The sequence below is a fragment of the Bubalus kerabau genome, chromosome 1 (genome assembly GCF_029407905.1).
Source record: "Bubalus kerabau isolate K-KA32 ecotype Philippines breed swamp buffalo chromosome 1, PCC_UOA_SB_1v2, whole genome shotgun sequence".
Taxonomy (NCBI): domain Eukaryota; kingdom Metazoa; phylum Chordata; class Mammalia; order Artiodactyla; family Bovidae; genus Bubalus; species Bubalus kerabau.
The window spans coordinates 198,821,214-198,843,406 of record NC_073624.1 but is presented as its reverse complement, the minus strand read 5'-3'; the positions used below and the strand labels follow the sequence as shown (position 1 = coordinate 198,843,406).

Below are 22,193 nucleotides of genomic sequence, written 5' to 3'. Positions count from 1 at the left end.
ATCTGTGCTGAGTCATTTTAAGGTAAAATTATGTTGAATGGTAAAGCTGAGGTATTTTTATTCATATTGGAGACTAAATATTTAATTTACTCAGTGAAATGTAACGCTCTTTATGGAATTTAGCCATCTGGATAAGGTAGAGATAAATATTTTTGAGACTCTTTGAAACCATTAAAGGAAGGAAGTTTTGAAGAAAATGGAAGCAGTTCTTACTTGTTCCTTTATTGATCTCTTTCTCAGTATTATTTTAGAAAGCCAGATATATTATGTGTATACCTTGCTTGAATGTACATGTACAGCTGCCAACAATGAGTTGGCTTATATGAATTCACTTACGTATACGTCTTTTCAATTCAGAAATTCTATGTGAATAGTTATGAATTTTGAATTATGCTTAATAGACATGTTTGAAGAGGGGAGACTTAAAGGTTGGGAAAAAAGAAAAGCTGGTGATTTGGATAGCAGAACTAGGGTAGAAAACTTTGAAATGCAGCCTTAGAACAAAATGGCAAGACAGAGTAAATCTGGGCCTTAGAATGGGAGGTATGGTGGGAAGGGAGAGGAAGGCAAAATTATATGATGACAGAGTCTGAACACTACACAGTTGACCCTTGAACAGTGTGGGTCCACTTATACATGGATTTTTTTCAAAAATGCTTCCCTGGTGGCTCAGACAGTAAAGAATCTGCCTGCAATGCAAGAGACCCAGGTTACATGCCTGGGTCTGGAAGACCCCTGGAGAAGGGAATGGCTACCCACTCCAGTATTACTGCCTGGAGAACTCCATGGACGGAGGAGCCTGACAGGCTGTAGCCCATGGGGTCACAAAGAGTCAGACAAGACTGAATGACTAACACTTTCACTACAATACTACATGATGTAAGGTTGGTTGAATGTGAGGATGTGGAACCACAGACACAGAGGATCTAAAACATGTATATGGAGAGTGGACTATGAGTTATATGTGGGTTTTTGTGCAGTGGGGTCAGTGCCCCTAACTCCTGTGTTTTTCAAGGGTCAGTTCTACTTTGCCTAATTCCAAGGAGCTCCAAAATGAAGCTCATGGTTAATAAGAATACAAGTAAGGCTATATAACTTTGAATATTAGGGAGAGTGTTTGAGATATACTTACTCAGTTACAGTTTATACTTGGATTAAATAAATGTGGCCTAAATCTTTTTCCAATTCAAGTTTTTCTTTGTCATCCCTGAATCGTTTTTGTTGTTGTTGTCGTTGTTATTAAAAGTTTCAAGTGTGAAGCATTATAATTTGACATCTGTACAGGCATTCCTTGTTTTGTTGCGCTTCACCAGTATTTTTTTTTTTTCTAATTACAAATTGGAAGTTTGTGGCATCCCTACAAAGAGCAAGTCCTTGGTGCCCTTTCTCTAACAGCATCTGCTCACTTCATGTCTTTGTGTCACATTTGGACAATTTTCACAGTATTTCTGACTTTTCTGAATGGGAGTTCCCTTGTAGCCCAGTTGGTGAAGAATCTGCCTGTAATGCAGGAGACCTGGGTTCGATTCCTCTGTGGGAAGATCCCCTGGAGAAGGAAATAGCAGCCCACTCAGTATTCTTTCCTGGAGAATCTCATGGACGGAGGATCCTGGCAGGCTACAGTCAATGGGGGTCTCAAGAGTTGGACCCGACTGACCGACTAAACCACCACCATTAGAGTTTTCCATTATTATTATGTTTGTTCTGGTGAACTATGTACAGTGATCTTTGATGTTACTGTCAAAACTTGCTGAAGGGTCAGATGATGGTTAGCATTTTTTACCCATAAAGGGTTTTTAAGCTGAAGAATTGATGCTTTTGAACTGTGGTGTTGGAGAAGACTCTTGAGAGTCCCTTGGACTGCAAGGAGATTCAACCAGTCCATTCTGAAGGGGATCGGCCCCGGGATTTCTTTGGAAGGAATGATGCTAAAGCTGAAACTCCAGTACTTTGGCCACCTCATGCGAAGAGTTGATTCATTGGAAAAGACCCTGATGCTGGGAGGGATTGGGGGCAGGAGGAGAAGGGGACGACAGAGGATGAGATGGCTGGATGGCATCACTGACTCGATGGACGTGAGTCTGAGTGAACTCTGGGAGTTGGTGATGGACAGGGAGGCCTGGCGGTCACAAAGAGTCGGACACAACTGAGCGACTGATCTGATCTGATCTGATCTGATGTACATTGTGTTTTTAGACAAAATGCTACAGCATACTTAATAGACTTCAGTATAGAGTAAATATAACTTCTATATGTACCAGGAAACCAAAAAATTCTGTTTAAATTTATTTTGATTTTCCTGTTATTGCAGTGGTCTGGAACTGAATCCAGAATATGTCCTAAGTATGCCTGTACGCACTACAAAGTGATTGTCACCACATTTCTATTTACTGTCCATCACTGTACAGCTGACTCCCCTTACCCATTTCACTCATTCCCCCAACTCCCTTTCCCTCTGATAACCACTAATCTAATTTCTACATTAGGTTAGAATTTGATTCTAATGAGTTCTAACAAACTCATTAGATCTGAGTTTGTTTTTTATTTATTTTGTGTATTCATTCATTTTGTTTTTTTTTAGATCCCACACATGAGTAACATTTTGTGGTATTTGTCTTGTTTGCTTAACTTATTTCACTTAGCATAAAACTTTCAGTGTCCATCCATGTTGTCACAAATGGCAGGATTTCATTCTTTTTTTGTGGTAGAGTAGTATGTCTTCATGTGTATGTACCACATCTTCTTTATCCATTCATGCATCCATGAACACTTAGGTTATTTCTGTTTCTTGGCCATTGTAAATAATGCTGCAGTATTTAGGGGTTCTTGTGTCTTTTCACATTGTGTTGTGTTCTTTGGATAATACCTAGAAGTGAAAATAGCTGGGTCAGATGGTAGTTCTGTTCTTAGTTTTTTGAGGAATCTCAATGCCATTTCCCATATGACTGCACCAATTTTCAGTCCCACCAACAGTGTACAAGGGTTCCCTTTATCCACATCCTCTCCAGCATGTGTTATTTTTTTTTCTTGTTGATAATAGCCATTCTGACAGGTGTGAGGTGATCTTTTATTGTGGTTTTGGTTGCATTTCCCTCATAATTAGTGATGTTCAACATCTTTTCATGTGCCTTTTGCTGTGTCTTTAGAAAAATACCTATTCAGATCCTCTGCCCATTTTTTAAATCATAAATGAATTTTTCAAATTCATAAATTCATAAATTGAATTTTGTCAAATGCTTTTTCTGAGTCTGTTGAGATAATCATGTGATTTTTATCCTTCATTTTGTTAATATAATGTATCATGTTGATTGACTTGCAGATGTTAAATGTTCTTGCATCCCTGAAATTAATCCCACTTGATCATGATGGATGATTCTTTTAATGTATTGCTAGATTTGGTTTGCTAATATTTTGTTGAGGATTTTTGCAGCTTTGTTCATCAGGGATGTGTGTGCTCAGTCGTTGAGTGTGTCCAACTCTTTGTAACCCCATGGACTGTAGTTCGTCAGGCTCCTCTGTCCATTGAATTTGCCAGGCAAGAATACTGGAGTGGGTTGCCGTTTCTTACTCCAGAGGGTCTTCCTGACCCAGGGATCAAACCCAAGTCTCCTTTGGCTCCTGCATTGGCAGGTGGATTCTTTACCACTGTGCCACCTGGGGAGCCCTTATCAAGGATATTGGTCTCTTATTTTTTTTAATGGGGGTCATTGTTTGGTTTTGGTATCAGAGTAATGGTGTCTTCATGAGATGTGTTTGGAAGGTTTTCTTCCTCTTCAATTTTTGGGAAGAATTTGAGAAGAGTTGGTATTAAATCTTTTTGAATGTTTTGAATAATTTATTGATGAAAACCATCTGATCCTAGACTTGAGTTTGCTGGGAGCTTTTTGATTACTCTTTCAGTCTCCTTACTAGTAGTTATTCTATTCAGATTTTCTGTTTCTTCATGATTCAGTCTTGGGAGCTTGTATGTTTCTAGGAATTCTCCATTCTTTTCTAAGTTGTCTAATTTATTGATATGTAACTGTTCATAGTGGTTTCATAATTTTTTGTATTTCTGTTGTATCATTTGTAATTTCTCCTCTTACAGTTTGATTTTGTTTGAGTCCTCTTTTTTTTAAGATTAGTCTAGCCAAGGATTTGCCAATTTTATCTGTTTAAAGAACTAGCTCTTGTTTCATTCATCTTTTCTATTGTTTTTTAAATGTCTTTCATTTATTTCCCCTCATATCTTTATTATTTCCTTCCTTCTAATTTTGAGCTTCATTTATTCTTTTTGTTTCCTTTAGGTGTAAAGTTATATTATTTATTTTGGATTTTTCTTGCTTCTTGAGGTAGGCCTGTATTGCTATGGACTTTCTTCTTTGAACTGCTTTTGCTGCATCCCATGGATTTTGGTATGTTGTTACTCTGCTTACACTTGTTTCTAGGTATTTTTTCATTTCTTCATTGACCTATTGGTTGTTTGGTGCATGTTGTTTATTAATTTCTATGATTTTGTGCTTTGTGGTTGATATTTAGTTTCATAGAATTGTGGTTGGAGAATATGCTTGATATGATATCAGCCTTTCTGAATTTATTCTGAGACTTTGTGACCTAATATATGATCTGTCTTGGAGAATGTTTTGTGTGCACTTGAAAAGAATGTATATTTTGGTGTTTTTGGATGGAATACTCTAGATATTAAATCCATGTAATCTAATACATGATTTAAATTTGTTTTCTTTCTGATTATTTTTTTCTGGGTGATCTATCCATTGATGTAAGTAGGGTGGTAAAGTCCTCTGCTATTATTGTTTGCTTTCAATTTCTCCTTTAGGTTTGTTAATATTTGAGTTGTATATCTTAGTCCTCCTCTACTAGATGCATATACATTTATAAATGTTTTACCTTTTTCCTGGATTGACATCTTTATCGTTATGTTTGCTCTTCTTTGTCTTTTATAGTCTTTGTTTTAAAATCTTCTTTCTCTGATATGAGTGTGAGTGAAGAGTGAGTGAAGTCACTCAGTCATGTCCGACTCTTTGCGACCCGGTGGACTGTTGCCTACCAGGCCCCTCTGTCCATGGGATTCTCCAGGCAAAAATACTGGAGTGGGTTGCCATTTCCTTCTCCAGGGGATATGACTGTAGCTAGTCCAACTTTCTTTTCATTTATGTCTGCATTGAAATGTTTTTCAATTTCTTCACTTTCAGACTGTGTATATCCTTCCTCCTGAAGTGAGTCTTATGTAGACAGCATGTAGATAGGTCTTTTTTTTTTTTTTTCTCTTTAAATTCAAACAGTCCCTCAGTGTCTTTTAATTGGCTGTTCTAGTCCATATACATTTGAAGTCGTTCTTGATAAATACGTACTTACTGTCAGTTTGTTAATTTTTTCCTCGTGGTTTTGTAGTTCCTCTCTGTTCCTTTCTTCTCTTTTCCTCTTTCTTTGTGTTTTGGTAGTTTTCTTCAGTGTTATATTTACATTTCTTTCCATTTTCTTCTGTGTATGTACTACAAGTTTTTTTCCCAGTGGTTATTATGAGATTCACATAGAACTGTTTATATAAGTAGTAGCCTGTTTTAAACTGGTAGCATCTTAAATTCCAAAGCTTTATCTAACAAAATAAGGTTTTTCCTCAATGTTTTATGCTTTTGATGACATATATTGTCTCTTAATGCATCCGTTGTTATTGGAATTTAACTTAAATTTACTGCTTTTTGTCTTTAAACTATCATGTTTGCTTTATAAGTGATTGATACACTACCTCTTTTCCAATAATATTTTTTACTTGTGTATGTTTTCTTATTATTAATTAGTTCTTTTTCTTTTCAGCTTAAGAAACCTCTTCAATATTTCTTATAGGGCCAGTTTAGTTGTGATGAACTTCTTTAAGCTTGTGTTTATCTGGGAAACTCTTTATCCTTTCTTCAATTTTGACGGATAAACTTGCTAGATGGAGAATTTTTGGTTGAAAGTTTTTTCCTTTGTAGCACTCTGAATACGTTATGCCACTTACTCTTGGCCTGTAAAGTTTCTGCTGAAAAAATCTGCTGATTATCTTATGGGATTTACTTTGTAGGTAATCAGTTGGTTTTCTCTTGTTTTTAGGACTCTCTCTTTATCCTTAACTTATACCATTTTAATTATGACATGTCTTGGTGTATGTTTGTTAATCTTTATTGGACCTCTCTGGAATTCCTGGACCTGGATGTCTTGTTTCCTTCCACAGATTAGAGAAATTTTTAGCCATATTTCTTCAAATGATTTTTCGGGCCCCTTTTCTCTCTCTCCTTATTCTGGGATCTATGTAATGCAAATGTTATTTTGCTTTATGCTATCTCAGTGGTTTCTTAAGTTAATTCCACTTTTTTAGATTCATTTTGCTTCTCGGTCTAGATAAGTTCAGCTGTTTTGTGTTGCAGCTCACTGATTCAGTCTTTTACCACATCCAGTCTACCACTGAACTCCTCTAGTATATATATGTTTTTAATTCAGTTATAATTTATTTGGTACTTTCCTGTATTTCTGTCTCTATGTTAATCCATTCTCCTCCTGAGTTTGGTGAGCATCTTTATGGCTAGAAGCAACAGGAAATGGGTTATTAGAGATTGCTAGATTAAGAACATAAAAAGACTTTTCAGTGGCACAGAGGCAGGAGAAAACATCATAGAAATATTTTTTAAAACTTAGTAACTAAGAGCTATTGATAAATCTTAATTGTATCACTAGGCTCTTAATGTATATAGCATAGTAAAAGCCTTATGTCAGAGTTAGAATAAACATTAATGAATCTCTTATCCACTATTTCTGAGCCTTTTGTCTTTTTTACACATCATATGGGTAGATATAATTCAAATATGGTATGAGTGACTCTAGTAAGAACTCATGCTAAGGTGGTGGTTTAATCGCTAAGTCGTGTCTGACTTTTGTGACCCCATGGACTGTAGCCTGCCAGGCTCCTCTGTCCATGAGATTCTCCAGGAAAGAATACTGGAGTGGGTTGCCATTTGCTTCTCCAGGGGATCTTCCCGACCTAGGAATCGAACCTGGGTCTCCTGCATTACAGGCAGATTCTTTACCAACTGAGCTACAAGGGAAGCTCCCATTCAGAAAAGTCAGAAATACTGTGAAAATTGTCCAAATGTGACACAAAGACATGAAGTGAGCAGATGCTGTTAGAGAAAGGGCACCAAGGACTTGCTCTTTGTAGGGATGCCACAAACTTCCAATTTGTAATTAAAAAAAAAAAAAATACTGGTGAAGCACAACAAAACAAGGAATGCCTGTACAGATGTCAAATTATAATGCTTCACACCTGAAACTTTTAATAACAACGACAACAACAACAAAAACGATTCAGGGATGACAAAGAAAAACTTGAATTGGAAAAAGATTTAGGCCACATTTATTTAATCCAAGTATTAACTGTAACTGACTAAAGTGTTTCTCACGCTCTCCCTAATATTCGAAGTTGTATAGCCTTACTTCTATTCTTATTAACCATGAGCTGCATTTTGGAGCTCCTTGGAATTAAGCAGTGTTGAACTGACACTTGAAAACCAGGAGTTAGGGACAGTGACCCTCTGCACAGTGAAAAATCCACATGTAACTCATGGTCGGCCCTCCATATACGTGTTTTGGATCCTCTGTGTCTGTGGTTCCACATCCTCCCGTTCAACCAACCTTAACTCATGCTATAATGATTCTTTTGGCAGGGGAAAATGTGTGTGTTTGTCTGGTGTGTGGTACAGGGTGATGATATATACACATGGGAGTGTATGTATATATATGGGAGTGTATCTTTATACACATGGGAGTGTATGAGAATCTCTGTTTTTGAGGAGGGGACCATGTATGCAGTTTGACTGTGTCTCCTTCCTCTGTGCCTATCATGACTATATTATGTTACCTTCCTATCTTCAGCTGTCCTAACACCTCCCTTACGTTCGTTCACATTTCAGGAAAAATTGGTCTTTTCTAAACTATTGATATTATAGAGAAACTGAAGTCTACTTGAGAGATTGAATAGTTAGTATTAAGACAGACTAAGAGCCTAATTATCTTGGCTTCCAGTCCAATGTTTTATTTTGCCCATGCAGTACTTACTATGCAAAATGATAGAATAAACAGTAAGAGTGAAATTGCATTCCTCATGCTCTTTATTTTTAAAAGAATGGGGGAAGGTTTTAGTATATTTTAGAAAGTTTTTTCCCTTCCAAAGTCATTACACAAAACAAAAAACACTTGTAAGTAAAACTGAGGCATTTAAGATGGAAGTTGTTCATTTCCTCAAAACAAATAGATAGATGCAGTATTAAAATAAAATGATCACCTATTATATGTTAATTTTTTGGGAGTCTTAGTTCTAAAAATGAAGTATATGAGAGAGGTTCAAGAGGGAAAGGACATAATGTATATCTGTATCTGATTCATGTTGATGTATGACAGAAACCAATACAATATTGTAAAGCAGTTATCCTCTAGTTAAAAACAAATAAATTAAAAAAAATACATGAAAAAGTAAAAGTAAAGTACATTTGATTTCTTTGCATGTAGGCTTTATATTTGGAGTTTGTATTATTTTGTGTTCTTGCATAATGAATTATTTAGTAATTAATGATATTAGACTTTATTGTCTTCTCCCAGTTTCTATGGAGTACAGGCATAGTTTAGCTTTGTCCTTTTTTGAGAGTCTTTCTAGGTTTAGATCAAGGTGTAAGCCTGGACTGCAGTCTTTTCTGAGACTCAGAGTCCTCTTGCAGGTTCATTGGTATTTTCAAAATTGACTTTTTCAGGGCTGTGGGATGAAGCTCTCAGTTCCTAGAGCCTGCCCACCATTCTCTGGCATGTGGCCATCTTGTGCAACATGGTAGTTTGTTTTTAACGTCAACAGAACTGCTCTGCTGCTTTTGAATATTTCTGACTTCTAGAATGGCTTTTTTAAATGTCTTACCTGATTAGGTCAGGCACATCGGAATAATCTCCCTTTTGATGTTAAACTCCAGTGACACGGGCCTTAACTATGTTACCTTTGCCATATAATACAGCCTAATGATTAAAGGAAAATCTGGGAATCTTGCCCACAATTGGAGGAGAAGGATTATACACCAGAGGGATGTGTATACCAGAGGATGGGAATCTTGGGGTTGATCTTAACATTATGCTTACCACAAGGTTATCAAAGAGTGCAGTGGCTCCTTTTTTTCAGTACAAATAAGATCTTTCCTGTGTGCCAGACATTTCTGTAGGCCCTGGAAATAATAAGGCTCAAATGCACAGTTCCTTTCTGTGGTGAAGTGGGGGAGACCAGCAGTGAAGCAGTGTTGATAACGTAGTTCGGCAGTGCAGGTGGAGTAGAGGTGTACCCTGGCTCCCTGTGATTCACGAGGGAGGAGGCTGGGTCAAGAAAAGTTTGTACAGAAAAAGTAAAATTCCTGCTACAGTTCTTAAAACTACAGAATGTTTAAAAAATTGTGTATTGATTTTCTAGGAAGCAAAGTTTGCTATTTAAGATCAGGAAGTTATTAAAGTCCTTCTTCTTTCCCCTAGATGGTATACCTCAAGTTTACTATTTTGGCCCTTGTGGTAAATACAACGCTATGGTGCTGGAACTACTGGGACCTAGTTTGGAAGATTTGTTTGATTTGTGTGACAGAACATTTTCTCTTAAAACGGTTCTCATGATAGCTATCCAACTGGTAAGTAAAGCAGGATGTTTTGAAGCTGCTTGAACAATTTTATGGTTCCGTTTGGTTACTAAGTTACATTAAAAGTTAAAAGTTCTGCAACAATGTCGTCCACAGCATTCAACCTAATAAAAAATATGTCTACTTTTCATATCATTGTCTTGTTAGGATGAAAGTAGCTTAAAATAACTGATTCAGATATAATTTTTTGTATGAAAAAATTAGTATCTTATTGCTTTAAGATCAGAACGCTTAGTTTGAGAATTAAGTTGTTTCCAGCACTCTTTTCATGTCAAAAATGAATACTTAGGGAGATTCAAAAGGGAGGAGATATATGTATACCTATGGCTGATTCATGTTGAGGTTTGACAGAAAAGAACAAAATTCTGTAAAGCAATTATCTTTCAATAAAACAATAAATTAAAAAAGAATGAAAATAGCAAACGTAGGTGATGATACAGAGAAAAGAGAATCCTCGAACATGGATGGTAGTAGTGTAAATTGGTATAACCACTGTGGAAAACAGTATGGAGATTTCTCAGTAAAACTAAAAAAAGATCTACCATATGGGGGAAAAAAATGAATACTTAGAGAAGAGAACCCTCAGAAACACAGGTTTTTAATCTCAGTTAATTAATGTAAAATGGCCTAGGAAAAGAAGAAGCAGACTAATGAGGGAGTCTTAGACATCATTTAAATTTCAGGGAGCCTGTGGGGAAGTAACTTAGAGGGTAATTTTTAAGGAAGTTTCTAAACAAATGTTAATAAGTATATTTTGCAGAAGTCTTAGAATTGTTTTTATCTGTTGGTTTTTTCACTTCTGCAGATTTACCCTGTAGAAGTATTCAGGTGTACTTAAAGCTTTTTGTCCAGGGATGTCCATAATAAAGTGGGAAACAACCCAGATGCACAGAAATAAGTTAGTTGAATAAATTATTAATAACGATAAGATAATATGTAGTCATTAAAAAGTGTTTATTAAAAGAATATTTCATGACCTGAAAAATGCTCATAACACATTGTTAAAGTGTAGATCATAGAATGTTATGTATATATATGACCCAAAATTTGTTAACAAACTAAAATGGCTTGAGTGACTGTGTTCACTTACGTTGTATTGTGACCATGATTATTACTGAATGAAGCACTTTTATTTACTTGTTTGTAATGTTTTATTTTGTGACAGTTTATACAATGAATATTGAGTAATTGTAAAGCAAGGAATAAAAATGTATTATATTATTATTAGAGTTGTATTCCAAAGTTTTCTAGTTTCGATATCTTTTTAAATGTTTAATACGTAAGAAAAGTAAGCAAGTCATGAAAAAGAAAAATATGACTGAAGGGTGCTCTGTTAACTGTTTTTAACAGTTAGACTCTCTTAGTTTCTTTAGTGTAATTGTAGAAGTTTTTGCATTATTGAACTGAAAAGGAAAAATAAATTGCAGTTTTCTGAATATATCTGTTTATACTTTTAAGATTTTGTATTGGTAAATCTGTTTGATTGTATAAGGTGGCATCATCTGAAAGTTTTGATTAAATCAGTCTTCCTGATATGGATATGAAAGGAATTCATAAAATTCAAGCACTTCCATTTATAAGTGCCCAAAATAGAAAAAGCAGAGATTTTTAATCATAATTGAACATGTTTTTGAGAAACTATGGAGTGATAGCATGCTGCTTTTAAGGGGATAAAACAATTTCTGTTTTTTGTTTTTTTTTCTTTACGTTGTTTTCATTGTGAAAATTGTCTTGCCGCTCTCATCCTATTTTATTCTAGTCAAGCCTAAAATAAAATTTATCTTTTTTTTTTTTTTTTCTTTTTTGCATCAAGATTTCTCGCATGGAATATGTCCATTCAAAGAACTTGATATACAGAGATGTAAAACCTGAGAACTTCTTAATAGGCCGGCCGGGAAACAAAACCCAGCAAGTTATTCATATTATAGATTTTGGTTTGGCAAAGGAATATATTGATCCAGAAACAAAGAAACACATACCATACAGAGAACACAAGAGCCTTACAGGAACAGCTAGATATATGAGCATAAACACACATTTAGGGAAAGGTATGTGTACCTTTTGTAAGTATGGATGTTTGAACTCAGTGTGAGTTTTTATCTCTTATTATGGTTCAGTTTTTGCAGGTTACAGTTGCTTCTATTGTAATTTTTATTTATCTCATCTAGAGTGTACTTTCATTTGTATTTGATAAGTCTTTTAAAGTAACTTGTTTAAAATAAATGGATGACAGATATCCTTATATTCACTGTATCTTTCTTTTTTGGTAACTTGAAATATTCAACTTTGATACACTTAGGGTGATCCATTTGATTATTTCTGTTAAAAGAATGTCAGAAAATACTTAATTTTAACTGAATTTAATGTGTATAAAGATTTTGGATTGAGACTTTAGCTCTCTGATACAGCTAGCCAGGGAGATAGCAACCTGCCTAATACATTGAATACTGAGAATACATATCTTAGAGGTAACTGTTTACTTTGTACTATTATTTAACCTTTTAAAGAAGGTCCCTTATTTGTATAAAAGATAAAATAATATCAACTGTACAGAATTTCTTACAGCTTTTTCTCCCCTTGGTTCAAGTTCCAGTTCAGGATCACATATTTCATCTTTTTGTCGTATCTCTTTAGTCTCTTTTCATCTGGGACAGTTCCTTGCCTTTCTTTATGGTTCATGACCTTGATATTTTTTGGAGCGCAGGCTGTCTTGTAAAATGTCCTGTGTTTGAGGCCGTCTCATATTTCTTCATGATTATATTTGGGTATGCAGTTTAAGCATAGATATCATAGAACTGATATGATCTCAGTGCATCATGTCAGAAGGGACATGATGTCACCTTGGTTCCAAGTAGCTTTGATCACTTGCCTAGGCTAGTGACTGCTAAGTTTCTCCACTTAACAGTTTCTTATTTTCCCTTGGTATTTAGAAAACATTTTCTAAGGTGGGTTTTGAGATTTTGTAAATAGGTTTGTTTCTCATCAAATTTATACCCACTAGATTATTTTCTGACTCCTTTCTGATTCCTTATGTATTCTAGTTTACAGTCTAACGTAGGCAAAAGCTGTCTCTTCTTCCCTTGTTTGTTAACTTATATAAGCATGGACTCATGGATTCTGATATAATTGGATGCATTATAGTCCATCACTATCATTATTTATATCATCATTTATTTTGAAGTGCAGATTGTCCCATATTTGGCTACTGGTTGCTCTGTCATGCTGGCTCTGCTGTTCCTTTGGCATGTTCTCATGACTCTTGGCAAACTTCTTTCCTTTCTTATGCAGCATGTTATTCCAGGCGCATCTTAGAGCTTTTCTACTCTAGCCCAGATACAACATTTTCTAAGCAGCCCTGGGTCCTTTTATTGAATAATAAACATACACACATAATAAAACTAGGAAATATGTGTAGGTGTGTCTGTTTTGATTTCTACCAGCAGCAAATGGGAGTTGTGTTTGTTTCACATTCTTGACAACATTTGGTATTGTCTGTCTTTTTCATCCTAGCCATTCTAGTGAGTGTCTGTCGTGCTAATTTATTTTACTGTGACTAATGGTTGTGAGCACTTTTCATGTGCTTATTGACCATTTGCATATCTTCTTTTGTGGTGTGCACATTGTTTCATTGTTTACTTTTAGGAGTTCTTTATATATTCCGGATGTGAGTCTTTCGGCAAATGTATGCCCTGTGAACATTTTCTTCTAATCTGTGGCTTGTCTATTCATTTTCCTGGTGTTGACAGTTGATGAGCAAAAGTTGAAAATACTTAATGAAGTCTAATTTATCAATTTTTTCTTTTATGATTACTACTTTTTAAATCCTAAGGAATCTTTGCCCCTTATAATGAGAACATTTTGTTTTCTTCTGCCACCTAAAATTCATTTTTTGTGTGGTGTGAGATAGGCTTGAGATATTCTTTTAATGATATTCTTTCCCATTGGATTATTTTTGTGTGTTTCTGAAGAAAATTGGTTCTAGGTTGTGTTTACAATAGTTTATTCTTAAGTCTTGGTCAGGTTTAACTTAAGTTTCTGCTTTTAGATTTTATTTCTACCATGTTACTCACAGAGAGAAGAGACAGGAATGTAAATTGATCAGTATTTATCCACTATCACTGCTCACTGTACCTTAAAATACAATCACAATTTATCCAGAGCCTTAGAAGTCATCTAATCCAACCTCTAGTTTAGATCTTAGCTTCTTTAACCATTCTCTCCAGACCTGTCTGCTACCCATGGTTGTTTCCAGCTTCTGCCTCTCAGCCTAAATAGCACATGGCATCTTCCCTGACAGCTTACCTGATAGTAGACTCTTGATATTTTATTCAGGTTTTTGAAATAGCTGAATATGTAAGTTTGCCTTTTTTTTTTTTTTTTTTTAAGTCAGTAGTATTTATATTTCAGGTGGTATTTGTGTGAGTGCCTTTCAATAACAGACTTTCCTGATAGATTTTAAAACATGTTTGGGTAGATATACAGTTTTCAGGATTGTGTCTTCTGTTAAAACCAGGCACATCTATGTTTATATGAACAGTGTCTGAGAAATTTTCATTTCATGGTAGTTGTTAAGACTATTTTACAACAACTAACAAAGGTTCGCTTTATTATGAGACATGAAGTCATGACTTCCTTCTGGCCTGGTGTTCTTTATCTGAACAATGGTAAATGTAATAGGATTCTATTTGTAGAAATGGCAAAGTGGTCTAATATGTTTTTCCTTGTTAGAAAAGCCTTCAGAGCTTGGGAAATGGCATTTAACTATTGCAATAATCTCTTTTTTACTCTTCTTTCAGGAAGCAAACACAAAATTATTTCTTTGGCAAGTTCTGCAAAGAACAAAAGCTTTAAACCTTACTTTCTTTCATTTGTAAAAGCTCTCATTCTCAGTTTTGATGTAGAATTTTGGAATGGATGGTAAAAATAGAAAATTTGTTTGAGAGATTATATGAGTTCCTTTTTTTAAAATTAAGAATTAGCTAATGTAGAGTGAGTTTGAGTGCTAGAGTTAAAGCATTCTATACGTTTGAGAGGCTGTGAACAGGCAATAGTTAGTGGTGTTTTGAGTTTAGAGCACTTGGCTTTGTGAGGAATCAGGAAGAGATTAAGGACAGTGAAAAAGTGACCTTCCCAACTAAGGGAAAAAGTTGTCCCTTAATATAATATGGAGGAATAGTGTTAAGATCACATTATAGAATTTAGTATCTTTATTTCTGTGGTGTATGTATGTCTATTGATCTTAATTAGAAGATTTATGTCTAGAAGGAAGATAACAGTGATTCATTTGTATAATGTTTTTCTTGTACTTGTGGCAGTCACTGATCAAGATGAAATCTCAGTGAAGCTGCATGTGACAAATGTTGATTTCTTTGGTTTGCTTTAATGGAAGCATTCTTTAGTACTATCAGGTTGAATTATTTTTAATTGCGTCTCATCAAGTATCTTCTTTTTAATAGTTTTTAAAGACATTTTTTTTCTCAAGTGCTTTGAGCCTCATTTTATAATCTTTCTTTGGATTACTTTTTTTCTTTTTTGTCTTACTGGAGTCATTTGAAATTAAGTAAATACTATGTATTTCTCGTTAGTAAGTGTCTTGAAATAAAATTGTCTTTTATTTTTAAATATTATTGCGTATTCATGAGTAAAAAGACTAGGATTTGAGGAATAAGTTGCCAGTTGCTTTGTAATTGTTAAGAAGAATCTGTGTTCCAAAGAAGAATGGTATTTTAATTCCCTCAGTGGAAAGTGCTCAGAATGGGAGAGAAGCAATCACAGAATTATGGTGTTATAAAAATCATAATTTTTTCATTCTGTGATGTGATGCGTATAATTTCCAGCTAATTGCCCCAAATCTTGAGACCTACTCCTGAAGCCTCTCAAAACAGCTTTTTAACAGTTTAAAAGCTCGTGTTTTCATTTTTCAGTTACATTTTAACAGTTTAAAAATATACTGCACAATTCCTTGCTTTTTGAAACAAAGTATAATAAACCTAATTGGTGTTTTTTTGATATTTCAGTGTGATAATTTTTTTATGATTGTTCTAAAGTGATACCCTCAAGGTCACTTGGAGAGTGTTAGGATGTATATTTAAATAAGTTTAGAAAAAGTGCATTTAAATAGTTTTGTATTTTTAAAAAATAACATTAATTTTTAGAGCCGTTTTAAATTCACAACAAAATTAGGCACAAAGTACAGAGGTTTCCTTTTTACCCTGTCCCTGCATGTGCTTACTGTAATATGATCACACCAAAGTGGTACATTTTTGATAGTCGATGAATCCACACTGATGCATCGTTATTGCCAAGAGTCTGTAGTTTACTTTGGGGTTCACTCTTGGTGTTGTCTATTATGTGGGTTTGGACAAATTTATAATGACATGTATCTACCTGTAGTATCCTAGAGGTTAGTTTCACTTTCTAAGCATCCTCTGTGCTTCACTTAATCCCTTCCTCTCTCCTGCCCCTGACAACCACTGGTCTTTTTCCTGTCTCCATAGTTCTGCTTTTTCCAGATTCCATATAGTTGGAATCATACAGTATGTAACCTTTTCAGATTGGCTTCTTTCACTTAGTAATACATAGTTACATTTCCTTCATGTTTTTTCATGGCTTGATAACTCATTTCACTTAGTGTTGAATAATTTTCCATTGGAGATAACAGATTATTTATCCATTCATCTACTGAAGGACCTCTTCATTGCTTTCAGGTTTTAGCAATTATGACTAAAACTGCTGTACACATCCTTGCGTAGTTTTGTATGACATAAGGTTTTCAGCTCCTTTGTGTAAATATAAAAAAGCTCAGTTGCTTCAACATGTGGTTTGAGTATGTTTAGTTTTGTAAGAAACCCCCAAACCCCCAAATTGTCTTCCAAAGTGGCTACCATTTTGTATTCCAGCTACCAATGAATGAGAATTCTTACTGCTCTGCATTCTCACTAGCATTTGATATTGTTAGTGTTCTGGATTTATACCAGTCTAATAGGTCTGTAGTGTTATCTTGTTTTAATTTGCATTTCCTGATGCCATGTGATGTGGAGCATCTTTTCATATGCTTATTTGTCATCTGTGTATCTTCTTTGGTGAGGTGTCTCTTAAGGTCTTTGGCCCATTTTAATCAATTTGGTTATTTTCTTATTGTTGAATTTTAAGGGTTGTTTGTCTCTTTTGGATTACAATTTTTTATGAGATGTGTCTTTTGCAAATATTTTCTCCCAGTCTATGGCTTATCTTTTTATTCTCTTGATGGTATTTTTTGCAGAGCAGAAGTTTTAATTTTAATGAAGTCCAGTTTATCAGTTATTTCTTTCATGTATTGTGCTTATAGTATTACATCTTAAAACTCATCACCAAACCCAAGGTCATCTAGATTTTCTCCTGTGTTATCTTCTAAGAACTTTGTAACTTTGTGTTTCATGTTTAGGTCTCTTATCTATTTTAGTTCATTTGAATAGTGAACAGTGTAAGTTCTGTGTCTAGATTCATTTTTCTACATGTGAATGTTCAGCTGTCTTAGCACCATTTGTTAAAAAGACTTGTCTTTGCTCCGTTGTATTGCCTTTGCTTCTTTGTTGAAGGTCAGTTGACTGTGTTAATGAGAGTCTATTCCTGGGCTCTCTATTCTGTTCATTGATCTATTTGTCTATTCCTTAGCCACTACCATACAGTAGGTCTTGAAGCAGTGTTTTTTTTTAAAACAGGTTTTTATCCCATCAACTATATTTTTGATTACTTTTTGTTACTACGTGTAGTACAGCTGGCAGCACGTTCTCATCTTTTGTTTTGCTTCTTGTAACCTGATAGCTAAACTTATTGGAATTATATCTAAATTAAGATAACTAGATTTTTAAGAGGACTTTTTGAGGAATCAGATTTATGCATATTTTGAGTTCCATTGCTCAGAAAATGTATTTTTTCTTTCGGAGTTTTTGATATTGCTAGATAAGGTATTTGGATTAGTGGGTTTTTGCTGAGAATTGTCTTGCATAATTATGCTTGTCTTTTTTCTTTTGAGTTTGTGTTTTCATTTCTAAGAAACTCAGTTATGTGATTTTGAACAACGTGAATAAGCTCAGTGAATCTTGTGAAAGAGTTGTTTTTTTTTCTTTTATGAGAGGCCAAGGAAAAATAACTTTAATCCTTTTAGAAGGAAATATAAAGTGAAACTTTATTTGCTTGTAGTGATTTTTGTTTTTATATTTTGGTTACATAGAAAGAATAAACTTTCTTTGGTGAGAATTTTTGTTGTTCAGCTCTCTTGTCATGTTTGTATTTAACTAACATGTTTTTAGCCTCATTTTTTATTTTTGCAGGGAAATGCAGTAATAAATTTATTTTTGGAAATATACGTGGATATATTAGAGGGTTTCCTACCTTTTAGTGGGACTTTTGATATTTTGGGGTGGTATTTTTCTGTTGAAAATTGAATAGAAATTCAGTTGCAGTGGAAACAATGCTAGGTAATAAGTCAGTTTTAAAAAGAGGAAAATAATGTTGAGTTACAAGAGTAGAATTTTTAAATAGAAAAGCATTGTAGAGATTTGTAATAAGCGTTTAATTAATTGATTGACTCTACCTTGTTTTCTGAAATGAAAAAAAGTACAGACACATGATCTGAAATTCTGCATAGTTTTGAGCTAGTCACAATCATTCTGAGCCTTTATTTCTTTATTGGGGGATAACTGACACTTTGAGTATAGCTATAATTTTAAAAGATCATCTGTATGAAGCACTGACACACACTGGGCTTGTAGTATGTGTTGGTTGTGTTACTTTATGTGATACATATATTCCCGAAGAGCAGAATTTCAATTTGACTCTTTACATAACCTTTAAATTTATTGGAGAACCTGTTTAACACATTATTGACTGGGAGATTTTTGCAGAAACTAACAGCTGTGGCCAGTGATTTGTTAGTTAAGTGAATATTGAAACTCTCTGGTCAATAATGTTCAGGTTACAAAAGATGTATTAATATTAATAATGTCTCTGGCCAATAAGTTGTTAAAATACCAATAAGTTATTGTTATTCTCTTGTAAATAAAATTGTCACTTTTTAATGTTTTAGTTGCTCAAAGCAAGAGTTCCTATAGTAAAGATTCTGCCTTTGACAAAAACATCCATTTTCAAATGATCCTTTGTAGTTAACCAATTTAAAGATTGTGAACAAGATTTAATATGGGCCAAATTACCTTTGGGAGATTTTTTTTCATCTAACTGAACTGTTAAAGACCAGAGGAGGTATTCTTTAGTTACTGTGTTTCAAAAAGAAAGCCCTCTTCATGACTTCTGTTACTGCACAGTGAAATTTATTTTCAAATTTGTCAGTTGGTGATAAAACAGAAAGGAATTATCAGAGGAAGGAATATTTCAGACTGAGTTTTGGTAAGTATTTATTTTAATAGCTCCTGAGTATTTAATAGCTCCTGAGTATTTATTTTAATAGCTCCTAATTATGTTTTGAATTTTTAAATACTCTGTAGATTATAAGATTGTTCTGTGAGATAAGCATGTAGGCAAGATCACCTTATGATCTTGACTTACTGTCACTGTGATAACGAAACCTCCCCTTGGATTGATTTCAGTGGAGAATTGCCTTTATGACCAGTTCTTCTCCTTAGTAAAAATCCTACTGTAGGGCTCAGTATACTTGTCCCTTGGTATCCACAAATTGGTTCCAGGACCCTGAGGATGCCAAAACCCAAGGATGCTCAAGCCCTTAATATAAAATTGCATAGTATTTGCATATAACCTACACACATTCTCCCATATACTTTAAATCATCTCTTGATTATTTATAATAACTAATACAATGTAAATACTTTGTAATAGTTGCCAACCCTTGGCAAGTTCAAGTTTTGCTTTTTGGAAATTTCTGGAATTATTTTTTACAGATATTTCAGTCCGTAGTTGGTTGAATCCACAGAGGCAGAACCCATAGATATGGTGGGCCCACTGTATTTATATACATTTAGCATTTAGTCTTGAAAACCATATACTATAATTACTACAATCAATATTACAAGGTATTGCTTGTATTTTGATAAATTGATCCCCACATTTCATGTTTTCTGATGCTATTGGAAATTTTATTACTGTTCACATTCATTTTCCAATTGTTCGTTTCTAGTATAGGAATACAATTAATTTTTATATACTGACCTTGTATCATATATCCTTGCTAAAACTCATTGACTAGTCCTAACACTTTTTTTTTTTGTGGATTAGGATTAGGATTTTCTACATATGCAGTCATATTGTCTGCAAAGAAAAATAGTTTCACTTCATCAGTTACAATCTGAATATCTTTTAATTTTTTCTCTTTCTTTTGTTGTACTGACAGGAACTTCTAGTACAATATTGAATAGAAAATGTGAGTGAACATCCTTGCTTTGTTCTGGATCTTAGGGATGCCTTTTCCTTAAATAAGAATTTTTGTTTTTTTCATAGAAGTCCTTTTGCAATATGAAGAAGTTTCATTCTTTTTTTATTTGAGAGGTGTTTTTTTTTTAATCATAAATGCATGTTAGCTTTTCTCAAATACTTTTTCTATATTTTTTGAGATGTTCCTATGATTCATATCTTCTTTTAATTTTGGAGAATTATATCAATTGATTTTTGAAAGTTAAACCAAACTTCAAGTCATAGGATGACCCCTACTTTGTCATGGTTTACTTTCTAAAAAGCATTTTACATCTGTGTTAATGAGAGATACTTCCTGTAGTTTTCTTTGCTTGTAATGCCTTTGTCTGGCTTTGGTAACAGGGTAGTAAATTAAGTTGGGAGGGGTTTCCTTCTCTTCTGTTTTCTGAAAGAGTTTGTGTAGAAATGGTATTGTTCCTTAAATGTTTAATAGAATTTACTAGATCATTTCTGGGCCCATAGTTATATTTGGAGATTATAAATTACATTTTGTTTAACTAATATAAAGTTGTCTTCTTCTTGAGGTAATTTTGGTAATTTATAGCTTTCAAATACTTGTCCATTTCATCTAAGTTGTTGAATGTATTGGCTTAATGTTAGTTTGTAACATTCCTTTATCATCCTTTTACTGTCTGTAGGATCTGTCCTGATGCCCCCAGATAATAGTAATTTGTGTTCTTATCCTAATGAGAGGATTAATTTTATTGAACTTTTCAAATAACCAGCTTTTGATTTCAATATTTTTCTCTACTGATTGTCCATTTTCTCATTATTGGTTTTCTAATTTATCATTATTTTTTCCTTTCTTTTACTTATTTTGGGTGGGGTTGGTATAGACATAGATAATTGAATCATAATACAGTTCTGAAATAGACCCATACATGGATGCTTAATTGATTTTTGCTGCCAAGTCTGCTGCTAAGTCACTTCAGTCATGTCCGACTCTGTGCAACACTATAGACAGCAGCCCACCAGGCTCCCCCGTCCCTGGGATTCTCCAGGCAAGAACACTGGAGTGGGTTGCCATTTCCTTCTCCAGTGCATGAAAGTGAAAAGTGAAAGTGAAGTCGCTCAGTCATGTCTGACTCTTAGCAACCCCATGGACTGCAGCCTACCAGGCTCCTCCGTCCATGGGATTTTCCAGGCAAGAGTACTGGAGTGGGGTGCCATTGCCTTCTCCGATTGATTTTTGAGGATAGTGCAAAAGTTACCCAAGGGGAAAAGACAGCCTTCTCAAGAAACTTTGTGAGAATAACTAGGCATCAGTATTGAAAAAAATGAATCTAAACCCTTACAACAAAAGAAAACAGGATAAAAAGACTTCAAATGATTCATAGATTTAAATGTTAGAGCCAAAACTATAGTATTTCTTAAAGGAAAAATAGAAAATCTTTGTGACCTTAGGGGAGTCAAAGATGTTCTAGCTGAGACATAAAAAAGCATAAACAATAAAACAACAACAAGGACGTCCAATAAATTTGGTTTCATCTAAATATAAACTGCTGTCCTTTGAAGGATACTGTTAAGCAAATGAAAAAAATATGCTACAGTGTGGGAGGAAGTATTTGCAAAGCTTGTATCTGAAAATGACTTACATCCAAAATACACAAACAACTCTTTAAGATTTATTATAAGACAAATAATATAATTTTTTAAAACATGGGTACAGTGTCACTGCTGCTGCTGCTGCTGCTAAGTCGCTTCAGTCGTGTCCGACTCTGTGCGACCCCATAGACGGCAGCCCACCAGGCTCCCCCATCCCTGGGATTCTCCAGGCAAGAACACTGGAGTGGGTTGCCATTTCCTTCTCCAACGCAGAAAAGTGAAAAGTGAAAGGGAAGTCGCTCAGTCGTGTCACAACATGTCACAAAAAGATGTGAATGACCAGTAACAACATGAAACAATGTTCAAAATGTTGTCACCAGTGAAACTCAAATCACAGTGAGATAATACTTAATGGCCATTAGCATAGCTAAATTTGAAAGATTGACCATACTAAATGATAGGTTCTGGAGCAACTTGAAGTCTCATGTATTGCTCGTGGAAATATAAAATGGGACAAACCCTTTGGAAAATAGTGTA

The 22,193-nt window shown here is 34.5% G+C and overlaps 1 protein-coding gene across 13 annotated transcripts in view; it reads left to right on the top strand.

Annotated features, from left to right (window-relative positions):
• CSNK1G3 (casein kinase 1 gamma 3) overlaps positions 1 to 22,193 on the top strand; it is a 410,789-nt gene that overhangs the window by 345,268 nt on the left and 43,328 nt on the right. For all 13 annotated transcript variants that reach the window (XM_055549423.1, XM_055549468.1, XM_055549458.1 and 10 more), the window contains 2 exons: positions 9,532 to 9,680; positions 11,503 to 11,737. In XM_055549423.1, the coding sequence (XP_055405398.1) occupies positions 9,532 to 9,680; positions 11,503 to 11,737 (384 nt within the window). The remainder of the gene's footprint in view (positions 1 to 9,531; positions 9,681 to 11,502; positions 11,738 to 22,193) is intronic.